Source organism: Cebus imitator, unplaced genomic scaffold, assembly GCF_001604975.1.
Source record: "Cebus imitator isolate Cc_AM_T3 unplaced genomic scaffold, Cebus_imitator-1.0 Scaffold88, whole genome shotgun sequence".
Lineage (NCBI taxonomy): Eukaryota > Metazoa > Chordata > Mammalia > Primates > Cebidae > Cebus > Cebus imitator.
The window spans coordinates 1593021-1606087 of record NW_016107403.1 but is presented as its reverse complement, the minus strand read 5'-3'; the positions used below and the strand labels follow the sequence as shown (position 1 = coordinate 1606087).

General features: G+C 38.6%; 1 protein-coding gene across 2 annotated transcripts in view; it reads right to left on the bottom strand.

The window, feature by feature from the left end:
* Positions 1-13067, bottom strand: part of YIPF4 (Yip1 domain family member 4) — a 39480-nt gene that overhangs the window by 21709 nt on the left and 4704 nt on the right. For both annotated transcript variants that reach the window (XM_017534846.2, XM_017534845.2), the window contains exons 2-5: positions 9407-9560; positions 7349-7520; positions 4139-4216; positions 283-396 (exon numbers count right to left, since the gene is read on the bottom strand). In XM_017534846.2, coding sequence (XP_017390335.1) covers positions 283-396; positions 4139-4216; positions 7349-7520; positions 9407-9560 — 518 coding nt within the window. The remainder of the gene's footprint in view (positions 1-282; positions 397-4138; positions 4217-7348; positions 7521-9406; positions 9561-13067) is intronic.

Below are 13067 nucleotides of genomic sequence, written 5' to 3'. Positions count from 1 at the left end.
AAAAAAAAAAAAAAAAAAAATAAGTAAGTCTGACTGTTATATACTGAAACCTGATTTACTCTTTATTTTTCCCTCCAGACAAATGGTAATATCTGGTGATCAAAAGGAAAAAAAAATAAAAGAAATGTAATTGGTGAAATCAGTAAGGAAGATAACTTCCAAAATACTACCAACTGTTTGATAAATAGCTTTATATTACAACATTCCTAGCTAGAGGCCTCATATACTTCGGACATTGGAAAACAGTAAACTACTTCATGTAATACATAATCCTTAACTTACTTTTATAAGTGTAGATACCACTTCAAATGATCCAACCACCAAAAGTATAGGTGCTATTACAATGAGAGGAAGTAATGAATATCCTATAACTCCAAGGACTTGGCCATATGCAACCTGTGAATTTTGAAAATTTCAAATAAATGTCATAGAAATCAAGATACTCATTTTAATCACAACTGAACACCATATATTCCTTGCTGTATTTAAATAAATGTGAGAATAAGAAATAATAAACTATTATACTTATCATTTCAAATTATCATATAATCTCCCATGTTCCTGGATAGTCTCACCAACCAATACAATTACAATTATCATAAATTTGCTGATAATACCCAAATCTACATTTACAGCATTTATCTCTCTCTTGAGTTTCATACTAACTCAGTATATCTCTACAATACATTTTGTCACTATTTCCCTTAAATTGTAGAATTACTTAAAGGCACTACAACCATCCCATTCATATAAAAAATCCAAGGTCTAGAGAACATGGATGTTCCAAATGAAGACCAGAAGGAAAGGAAGGTGACCAGGAGAGATTGAAGAGAAAAATATTTTTTAGTGACTACTTTATGCCAAGCTCTGTAATAGGGCTTCACATGCTATGGAAATCAAATGAAATAACAACCTTATGAATAGACATTATCGTCCCTATTGTGAATAAGTTGATTAAGCAAAGCTAGTAAAGTGTCAGTATTCAAATTAAAATCTAGGCCCCTAAACTCCTACATCAAATTAGTCTTGAATTAATTTAGTCTTGAATTAACAAAACATGTAATTTTCATGTAAATATTATACTAGGTTTTGTCTAGGACATAAGAAATAATATATAAACAAATACAATGTTAAGTGTTTATTAGAATTATTTTTTAAATTTCCATATGCAGAGTATTAAAGTTTCACAGATGTTACTCTAAATTTATTCAAGAGTTTTGTTAAGATGCTGGATTGAGCATATATAGCTAATACTCACTTCCGAAATTAGAAATAGAAGGGAAAAAAGAAACTCATTTTTTAAAACAAAATAAAAAAACTACTACTACTCCCGGACTATCCTCTGTGATCCTCCCACCTCAGTCTCCCAAGTGGCTGGGACTACAGGTGTGTACCACCACACCTAGCTCAAAATTCCTTATTTATTTATTTTTGAGACAAGATCTCACTGTCGGCCAGGCTAGAGTGTAGCGGCATGAAGACAGCTCACCACAGCCATAACCGCCCAGGCTCAGGTAAGCCTCCTGCCTCAGTCCCTAGTAGCTGGGACCACAGGCACACACCATCATGCCTGACTAATTTTTAAATTATTTATAGAGATAGGGTCTCCCTGTGTTGTCCAGGCTGGTCTTGGAACTCCTGGGCTCAAACAATCCTCCTGTGTCAGCCTCCAAAAGTGCTGGGACTACAGGTATGAGCCACAGCAACCAGCCTCCTTGAGTTTTGGTATAATATCAGAGAATATTCACAATAATTGGAAAAGGTTATTAAAATACTCTCCCTTTCCGATTGTATACCTGTATAAGGCCTTATTTTCTTCAGATACTTTAGCCAAAACAATGTATCTTAACAGATTGAATGGAAAAAGTATATATTAGAATCCAATTTCCATTAAACCAGACATTAAAGCTACTTACAAAAAGGCAACACGGCCGGGCGCGGTGGCGCAAGCCTGTAATCCCAGCACTTTGGGAGGCCGAGGCAGGTGGATCACGAGGTCAAGAGATTGAGACCATCCTGGCCAACATGGTGAAACCCCGTCTCTACTAAAAATACAAAAAATTAGCTGGGCATAGTGGTGCGTGCCTGTAATCCCAGCTACTCAGGAGGCTGAGGCAGGAGAATTGCCTGAACCCAGGAGGCGGCGGTTGCGGTGAGCCGAGATTGCGCCATTGCACTCCAGCCTGGGTAACATGAGTGAAACTCCGTCTCAAAAAAACAAAACAAAACAAAACAAAAAAAACAAAAAGGTAACACAAGACTACTCTTCTGTTTTGAAAAATATAGTTATTTTTCTTTAAATATAAAGAAAAATACATTTAAAATGTAGTTGGTTTATTGTTACAAATCTCTTTGACAACCTGAGATCAAAAAGTTTGAGAATTTCTGTAAGAATAAATTCCGGCTGGGTGCAGTGCTTCATGCCTGTAATCCTAGCATTTTGGTAGGCTGAGGCAGATAACCTGATGTCAGGAGTTCAAGACAAACCTGACCAACATGGTGAAATCCTGTCTCTACTAAAAATACAAAAATTAGTCAGGCGGGGTGGTGCGTGCTTGTAATCCCAGCTACTCGGAAGGTTGAGGTAGGAGAATCACTTGAACCTGAGAGATGGAAGTTGCAGTGAGCTGAGATTGTGCCACTACACTCTAGCCTGGGTGACAAAGCAAGACTCTATCTCAAAAAAAAAAAAATAAGGCTGGGTGTAGTGGTTCACACCTGTAATCCCAGCACATTGGGAGGCTGAGGCGGGTGGATCACAAGGTCAGGAGTTCAACACAAGCCTGCCAAGATGATTGAAACTGTGTCTCTATTAAAAATACAAAAATTAGGCTGGGCACCGTGGCTTATGCCTGTAATCTCAGCACTTTGGGAGGCCAAGTGGGTGGATCACAAGGTCAGGAGACTGAGACCATCCTGGCCAACATGGTGAAACTCTGTCTCTACTAAAATACAAAAAATTAGTCAGGTGTGGTGCTGTGCACCTGTAGTCCCAGCTACACAGGAGGCTCAAGCAGGAGAATTGCTTGAACCTGGGAGGTGGAGACTGTAGTGAGCCGAGGTCGTGCCACTGCATTCTAGCCTGCAGACTGAGCAAGACACTGTCTCAAAAAAATATTAGCTGGGTGAGGTGGTGGGCTCCTGTAATCCCAGCCACTTGGGACGCTGAGGCAGGAGAACTGCTTGAGCCCAGGAGGGAGAGGGTGCAGTGAGCTGAGATCTCACCACTGCACTCTAGCCTGTGCGACAGAGCAAGACTCCATCTCAAAAACAAATAAATAGGCCAGGCACAGTGGCTCATGCCTGTAATCCTAGTACTTTGGGAGGCCAAGGCAGGCAGATCACCTGGGGTCAGGAGTTCGAGACCAGCCTGACCAACATGGAGAAACCCCGCTGCTACTAAAAATACAAAATTAGCCGGGCGTGGTGGTGCATGCCTGTGATCTCAGCTACTCAGGAGGCTGAGGCAGGAGAATTGCTTGAACCCGGGAGGTGGAGGTTGCGATGAGCCAAGATTGTGCTGTTAACACTCCAGCCAGGGCAACGAGCAAAACTTCATCTTAAAAAAATTAAATAAAAATAAATATATAAATAAAATAAATAAATAAATTTTGGCTGGGCGTGGTGGCTCACTCCTGTAATCCCAGCACTTTGGGAGGCCAAGGTGGGCAGATCGCTTGAGGTTGGGGGTTTCAGTAGAGGGGTTTCACCATTTCTACTAAAAATACAAAAATTAGCCAGGCGTGGTGGCACATGTATAATCCCAGCTACTTGGGAGGCTGAAGCAGGAGAATCGCTTGAACCTGGGAGGCAGAGGTCTCAGTGAGCCGAGGTTGCCCCATTGCACTCCAGCTTGGGTGACAAAGCAAGACTCCATCTAAAAATAAAAAATTCATAAATAAAAAATAGGCTGCATTTACTTCAGAAATGGGAGGGGATATTTTCTTTTTCCTCATTTCGTGTACCATTGATTGAGTAAGCACAATAATAATATGTTGATCATCTTAAAGGAACTAGCATAAAGCAATTCTGGGACAAGAAACAGTTATTTTCTTGTATAGCTAATGATGATATATACAGTATCAAAAATTAAACTCATCATAAAAAAGAAAGGTTATTTTCAAAATTAACTACTTACTTCTCCACCAAGAACTCTGGCCAGTAAGAAAATTGTTAGTGAACCAAATATCCAAATGGTTATAATCCATGAGACCACCTTAGAGGGAAAAATCATGCAATTAATATTTTCACATAAAATAAGCTGATAATTTTCCAGGAATTCAATTCTCTGCCATAAATGACAGTTAGCACACTCAAGTTCAGGTCATAGAGAGGTTATATGAGCTCTCAGGTATCATTCCAAAACTTAATAAGAATACGATGTATACAAGGCCAGGCATGGTGGCTCACCCCTGTAATCCCAACACTTTGGGAAGCTGAGGCAGGCAGATCACAAGGTCAAGAGATCCAGACAATCCTGGCCAACATAGTGAAACCCCGTCTCTACTAAAATATAAAAATTAGCCGGGTGTGGTGGCACCCCTCTGTAGTCCCAGCTACTCAGGAGGCTGAGGCAGGAGAATTGCTTGAACCTGGGAGGCGAATACAATATGTAATACAATTTTACATCCAAATTAAAATTTTAGCAATTACTAACTGCCTAAAGAAACCTCAGTATTTCAAAATCTATGATAAAAGATTATTGGAAAAAACAATGTTTACTACCAACCCCCTGGCTTACAGCATCCTGCAAGAAAAATTTATTTCTGAAGCAAGTTACTAATCTTCTCTGGAAGTCTTCAAAATTTACATTACATACTTATTCAAGTAACAGAAATATGGAAGCCATCTGAGACAATCTTAACTACTCAAACTTAGTGTAATGATACATACATATATTTATATTTTCAAGATCTGTCTGCTGGGATGGTCAAGAAATAACACCCCAGGAGCCACATAAGCACATTTATTGCCCGGATACTGGTTTCTTTTATTATTTATTAATTTAATTATGATTTTATTTAATAGAGACAAGGTCTTGCTATGTTGTTTGTTTATTTACTTATTTAATAGAGACCAGGTCTCACTATGTTGCTCAGGCTGGTCTCAAACTCCTGAGCTCAAGTGATCCTCCCACCTCAGCCTCCCAAAGTGCTGGGATTACAGGAGTGCACCACCATGCCCAGCCCCAGAAACTGGTTTCTAAATATTATTTCCTAATTAAAAGAAAGAGGACTCCTTAAAGAAATGATTGATTCCAAGGCTGGGACAGGCAAAATACAAGATTAGCCCAGAACACCATGTGAAGTAAGAAGGAAAGGAAGTATTCAAAAAAAGAATGGGATATGTTGAAAGGAGACAGAAGGCAACTTGAAGGAGCTCCCAATGGTTAAAGCTTGAAAAATCTGAGTAATAAAATAAATGATGACAGTACTGGATTCTAACTCAAAGAGTAAAATGAATGAGGGAAACAGAAAACTCATGATTCTATAAACATTATAGTAATAATTACTGCATGCAAGATCTACCAATGGATGCTAAAATTAGTAGGCTAAAGTTAGAAGAGAAACAGGGTATTTGCCTAGTTGCAAAGCACCTTTATAAGATATTTATTAATTACAAAGAGAAAAATAGTAACTTTATACTGGATAAATTGAAGATACTACCCCATCACCTAACCAAGTGATCAAGGTTAACATCACCAATAATAAGACGTATCAGTATCACATACTCCCTGTTAGTATATAGAGAAGGGCACAATGTCGCTTCTGTGATATTCTTGCCAAAAATGCATAATCAGAATTCTATCATGAGAAAACATCAAGCAAATCCAAACTGAGTGACATCCTATGATGGTATCGTAACCTTCTGCTTTTAACCTTAGAACCCTTTGTTAAAATGAAAGATTATACAAAACAGATAAAATTAGAGATGTTCTAGATGAAGAACTGGTAATAGGCAGGAGACCAGAGTCCCCATTCACCTTCTTCAATGGTCTTTACAACACTTTAACAGACTATCTGATATAAACTACTAATCTAGGGTAAATATTAATAAGAATAGTATAGTAATGCACCAAGAATCTTGTGATAGAGAGATTATTCTGGATTACCTTGGTGGGCCCTAAATGTAATAACAATTGTCCTTAAAAGATGGCAACTGAGACTGGGTGCTGTGGCTCATGCCTGTAATTCCAGGACTTTGGGAGGTCAAGGCAGGGTGATCACCTGAGGTTGTTCGAGACCAGCCAGACCAACATGTTGAAACCCCATCTCTACTAAAAATACAAAATTAGCTGGGGATGGTGGTGCATGCCTGTAATCCCTACTACTTGGGAGACTGGGGCAGTAGAATTGCTTGAACCTGGGAGGTGTAGGGTGCAGTGAGCCGAGATCATGCCGTTGTGCTCCAACCCGTGCAACAAAACTCTGTCTCAAAAAAAAAAAAAAAAAAAAAAAAAAAGATGGAAACTGAGGGAGATTTAAGTACAATAAAGGAGAAGGCAATGTGACCACGGAAAGAGAGATCATAGTGATACAGCCAGAAGCCAAGGATTGCTGACAGCCTCTGGAAATTAAAGAAACAAGCAATAGATTCTGCCCTGAAGCCCCAGCCCTATAGACATTTTGATCTTAGTCCTTTAAGACTTATTTTGGACTTCTGACATTCAGAACTGTAAAACAATAAATCTGTGTTGTTTAAAGCCACTAAGCTTGTGGCAATTTATTACAGCAGCCACCAGAAACTCATTCATTTCCAAATCCCTGTGGTGAAGGGCAACTTTTTGCCCCCTCAAAGCCTTAAACTTGGCATGAGGGAGTGATGCATATATGTTGTGTTTTGGTGATAAAGTATCTGAAAGTAGGACACAGTGATTAAAATACCAGTAGTAATATAAAAACAAATACTGATAGAATCCTTCTCATAATTCATTTAAAGTAATGTCATTTTAAGAACAGAATTATGAATGAATAAAAGGTAGAAATATGAATATGAGTACTACATTTAAAACTCTTCATCTCTGGGGAAAATCAGAAGGGGCATAAGCAGCCCTTCTGGTGACTTCTGGTTAGCTGGGAGTGGTTCTATGCATTCTACCCCAGTGTGCCACAAAAATATTAATACTTTCTATGTCAATCATGACATGGAATAATTTGAAAACATTAATCTAAGGTACGCCTCACTTATTTAATTATGGAACAGTTTTAGGAATGAACAAGTGAGAAATAATGGGCAAAGGTAAAGCATTTCTCAAATATAGTACAGTATATTATAGAGTTAATATTTTATATTTAATTTTTGAAACTCTCAAAATATTTAGAATTTGTATAAAATAAGATATACTTACCCTAAACTGTCCGTATAATGATATCATGGAAAAGAAAAGAACAACAGCCAGAGGACCCCAAAAGTCAGGATTGTCTCTCACCACTTGTCTATTAAAACCAAGTGATGGCATTGGCATCAAAACACATCGGATTTTGTAGTAAATATCCTTTAGATCGATGTCCAATTCTTCCCTATAATTTTAAAATAAAAATTCTCAAAAGGCAGACATTTCTAAATACTAAAACAGTTGCAAAAAAAAAATTAAGAAAACTTTAAATAAGACAGTATGATCTCTACAGGTCAACAAAACATTTGCATTTGAAGTACCACATTTCACTAATTCCAAGGTGTACATTTAAAAAATTCCAACATCTCTAAATGTGGGATGTATCTCAATCGCCGGCGTCTTACAATCGTAAGCCTGGAGTGACACCAGGTGTTTCTAATATTTACCTTTCCTTTTGCCAGTCTCCTAGGGGCAATATCAATTTAAGAAAACTTTAAGTAAAATTTTCTGCTTGAGACTTTTTGGGCCCAATTCAGATTGGAAACCTATATAAAAACCAGTGTGGGTTTTGCGTTCTCTGGGAAAATTCCTTCTTGCAACATCTTATCCACTGCCAAAATGAAGTAAGCTTCCTTGCTATCTCTTTCTATGCTGTGGGTTATCATTCATCCTCACACTACAGCCCTTTGATGTCCCAGCTTTATGCTGTCTTATGCACTTTTCTGTTTAATTAATATGTAAAATAACCTCATCTTATAATCAATAGTGTCTTAGATTTGATGATATAGCATTATTTATTTATTTAGAGACAGAGTCTTGCTCTCTTGCCCAGGCTGGCTTGTGGTGGCGTGATTTCGGCTCACTGCAACCTCCGTCTCCCGGATTCTCATGCCTCAGCTTCCCCAGCAGCTGGGACTACAGGCCTGCATCACCATGCCCTGCTAATTTTTCTGTATTTTAGTAGAGATGGGGTTTCACCATGTTGGCCAGACTCATCTTGAACTCCTGACCTCAAGTGATCCAACCATCTCAGCCTCCAAAAGTGCTGTAATTACTGATGTGAGCCACTGTGCCTGGCCGATATATGGTAATATTAAGAAACATAGGATGCTTCAGCACTTACTCTACTGATAATTAATACAAAGAAAAACCTGGAAATGCCTCAATTTTGCAAAGCTATAGGTTCTTCTTTTCAAAACTATTCATTTCTTTACTTTCATCTCCAGATAATCACAAAATTTCAGGTATTATAAAGAATGTGAAAACCCCTTTATTCGTAGCTCTCCTCCCAGTGGTAGCTCTAGAATTTCTATATTGAAGAGATTTTGGAGAGGTAATCTTTTTGGAAATCTTAATTTGTCTGAAACTTAATTTCAACAGCAAGTACCTAAGAGCCTTCCTTTTTAAAATTGATTGATTACTTCAGATAGTTGACAGACCTGGTAAGCTGGAATAGGGGAGTGTGTGTGTGTGTGTGTGTGTGTTAGTTACAGGACTACCATTCTTTTTTTTGGAGGGGGGTGGGGGACGGAGTTTCACTCTTGTTGCCCAGGCTGGAATGCAATGGTGAGATCTTCGCTCACTGCAAACTCCGCCTCCTAGGCTCAAGCGATTCTTCTGCCTCAGCCTCCCAAGGAGATGAGATTATAGGCATGTGCCACCATGCCGGGATAATTTTGTATTTTTTTTTTCTTTTTCTTTTTATTTAAAAGCTCTTTAGGTTCAATTTTTTGTATTTTTAGTACAGATGCGGTTTCTCCATGTTGGTCAGGCTGGTCTTGAACTCCTGACCTAAGGTGATCCACCCACCTCGGTCTCCCAAAGTGCTGGGAATGCAGGCGTGACCCGCTGCGCCCAGCTGAGGATTACCATTCTTTTAATTTTTGTCTTTTAACTTGTCAAAAAAAATACTCTCATTATTTTAGTTTTTTAAATTACTAGTAAAATTGACAACTCCTATAGCTTTTGACCAAAAAGGTTAATGTTTTCTTGCTAAATAACAAGAAAGAATATAATCATCCCTCAGATTAGCTCTAAAAAAAACAAAAAATACATATTATTTTTACATACAAGAGTGGCTTGTTATCTTCAGGATCATCATCTTCAACTTCCAGAAGCCAGCCATACCCTCTTTGTCTCAGAAATGTAGTAGCTGTAGATTCTTTGATAAAATCTCCGCCAAGATTTAATTTGACATCTGGGGATGCTATTGAACCACTGAGATCTTAGGAGAAAAGAGGACAAAACTATATGAACTAGGTATAATGTGTGAATCTTAATCAAAGTGAGCAGATATTCAACTAAAATAATTATCATTTGAAGATCTCCATGAACATCTGCTATTGCACATAATCTTCAAATTTTATAGTTGATATATAAAAACCATTGTTTATAAGAATAAAATGAAAGACAAAATAAGTGAAAAGACATACAAAAAATTTCACAGCTAATTAGCCAGACTGGTACCAGAATCTAGACTTAAACAGTAATTCTTTTTTTTTGAGACAGAGTTTCGCTCTTGTTGCCCAGGCTGGAGTGCAATGGCGCGATATTGGCTCACTGCAACCTCCGCCTCCTGGGTTCAGGCAATTCTCCTGCCTCAGCCTCCCCAGTAGCCGGGACTACAGGCACGCACCACCATGCCCAGCTAATTTTTTTTTTTGTATTTTTAGTAGAGACGGGGTTTCACCATGTTGACCAGGATGGTCTCGATCTCTTCACCTCGTGATCCACCCGCCTCGGCCTCCCAAAGTGCTGGGATTACAGGCGTGAGCCACCGCGCCCGGCAAACAGTAATTCTTTAAGATTTCAATGGAAAATACATGCAAAATATATTACATGACATCATTTGTATTCCTTCATTCTTTTTTTTTTTTTTTTGAGATGGAGTTTCGCTCTTGTTACCCAGGCTGGAGTGCAATGGCGCGACCCCGGCTCACTGCACCCTCCGCCTCCTGGTTTCAGGCAATTCTCCTGCCTCAGCCTCCTAAGTCGCTGGGATTACAGGCATGCACCACCATGCCCAGCTATTTTTTGTATTTTTAGTAGAGACGAGGTTTCACCATGTTGACCAGGATGGTCTCGATCTCTTGACCTCGTGATCCACCCGCCTCGGCCTCCCACAGTGCTGGGATTACAGGCTTGAGCCACCGCGCCCGGCCTCCTTCATTCTTATATACACCACGTGCCTCAGAACAAAGTAACTGAATAAATTCTTTTCAGAGGTATTATATATGTATATACGCAAACTGTTAGACAATTTACTTAAAAAAAAAAAACAATCTGTAGATATTTTTCTCTACTTTTCATGTATTTATTCACACGTTCTTTCATTTAAATCATCACATATCTATGCTAAGTGTTTCATATATTAATGCTTAGTTCCAGATAAATCTGAGTAAGAGTCCCCTGTCATTTCAGCCAACATTTCCCTTTCTTCATATAATTACATCATACATCTTTAGTTTCGGCAAAAATAAATAAAGGGCTATGTTTTGTTTTTGTTTTTATTTTTAGGTTGGCAATAAGACACAAAGAGATTTAGTTATCCACTAAATAAATTCCATGTAGAGTCTGCACAGCATCTTAGAGATTACAGATAATCATGGTAGTACTATGCCACATTTTCTAGTTGAAAAAATGGAAATAGTTAAGGATTTGCTTGAGGTCATATAGGGATTAAAAAGAAAAAGCACATTTGTAGGAACAGAAAATATACATTAGTAATCAACATCAACACTGTCAGTGCAAGTCACATGATTATAGTAGTATTTCAGAAAAATATTTTTGGAAACAGCAAACCAGAACACTCTAACACAGACAGATACTTCTCTGGAGATCATGTCCAACCAATACCAAAGTCAGCTTCCTTAAAAAAAAACAAAAAACTGCCGGGTGCAGCGGCTCATGCCTGTAATCCCAGCACTTTGGGAGGCCAAGGTGGGCAGATCACCTGAGGTCAGGAGTTCAAGATCAGCCTGGCCAACATGGTGAAACCCCATCTCTACTAAAAATACAAAAATTAGCCAAGCATGGTGGGGCACACCTGTAATCCCAGCTATGTGGGAGACTGAGGCAGGAGAATCACTCGAACACAGGAGGTAGAGGTTGCAGTGAGCTGAGATCCTGCCACTGCACTCTAGCCTGGGTGACAGAGTGAGACTCCATTGGGAAAACAAAACAAAACAAAACAAAACCAACCTATGTTTTTCATATATGGTACAAAGAGCTTAATTTGCACAATACTCTATGAGTCACATCCTGGTCTGCTTGTGACAACTCCTGCAATTAATTCTGACAAACGTTTACATTCTGAAGCTAAGTCCCAGCTCAGCTACTAATTAATACAGCAAATCATTCATGTCTTCTGGGCCCCAGTTTCCCATTCACAGTTCTTGCCAGCTTAAACATTATATGATTCTAAAAATATTTTTATAAAGGAGCTTACTCAGTTAGAGATAAAATGTAAGTAGATTTGAATTCATTACCTAAAATTTAAAAATAATATCTGTAGATGTTATCACATAATTGTGTAGTTAAAATATTCTCTTAAAAATACTTGGCTACTTATTTGTCTTAATCTAAGTTGAAACGAGAGAGGTGGAATTTAACTAAAAGTCTATTTCCAATAGCTACAAAGAGTGTTTTTTCTTTTCTTGTTTTTTTTTTTTGAGATGGAGTCTCACTCTGTTGCCAGGCTGGAGTGCAGTGGCATGATCTCAGCTCACTGCAACCTTCACCTCCTGGGTTCAAGTGATTCTCCTGCCCCAGCTTCCTAAATTGGGATTACCGGAGCACACCACCACATCCAGCATTCATTCATTCATTCATTCATTTATTTATTGAGACAGAGGATTGCTCTGTCTCCCAGGCCGGAGTGAAGTGGCTCAATCTCAGCTGACTGCAACTTCCACCTCCTAGGTTCAAGCGATTCTCCTGCCTCAGCCTCCTGAGTAGATGAGATTACTGGCATGTGCCAGCAGGAGAATCACTGAGAATCAATGCCCAGCTAATTTTTGTATTTTAGTAAAGACAGGGTTTTGCTGTGTTGGCCAGGCTGGTCTCGAATTCCTGACCTTAGGTAATCCACCACCTTGGCCTCCCAAAGTGTTGGGATTACAGGAGTGAGCCACAGCATCAGGCCAAGGGAGTTATATATATATGTATTTATTTATAAAAAAACACTATCATTACATTATTGCTTTTAGATGTAGTTTTATAGACTTGAATATTCAGTCTGGATTTCACTCTTCCTTTATTTATTCATTTACACTCTCATTCACACACAGTTCATGTCCTTTTATTTATCAGGTTTTTTTAAGAGATAAGAGTTTTGCTGTGTTGCCCAATCTGGATTCAAATTTCTGGGCTTAAGCCCCTCCTCGGGCTCAGTCTCCCAAGTAGCTGAGACTACAGGCCTGTGCCACCGTATCTGACTTCAAGTCCTTTTAATTGTACTTAATGAATTTTACTTTTTATACATATTACCTTAAATAATTCAAACAAGATTTCTTATAAATATGTTTCTCATTTTACAGGGGACAAAATGGAAGCTTATAAAAGCTATGTAACTTGCTCAATACCACATAGCTACTTTAAGAGGCCAATCTGGCCTAAATTCAGTAATTTTTCTGGTTATACCATCTAAAGTGGTGCTAAGTTTGAAGTAAGTTTAAAGTAAGTAAGTTTAAAGACATACTGGCCAACATGGTGAAACCCTGTCTCTACTAAA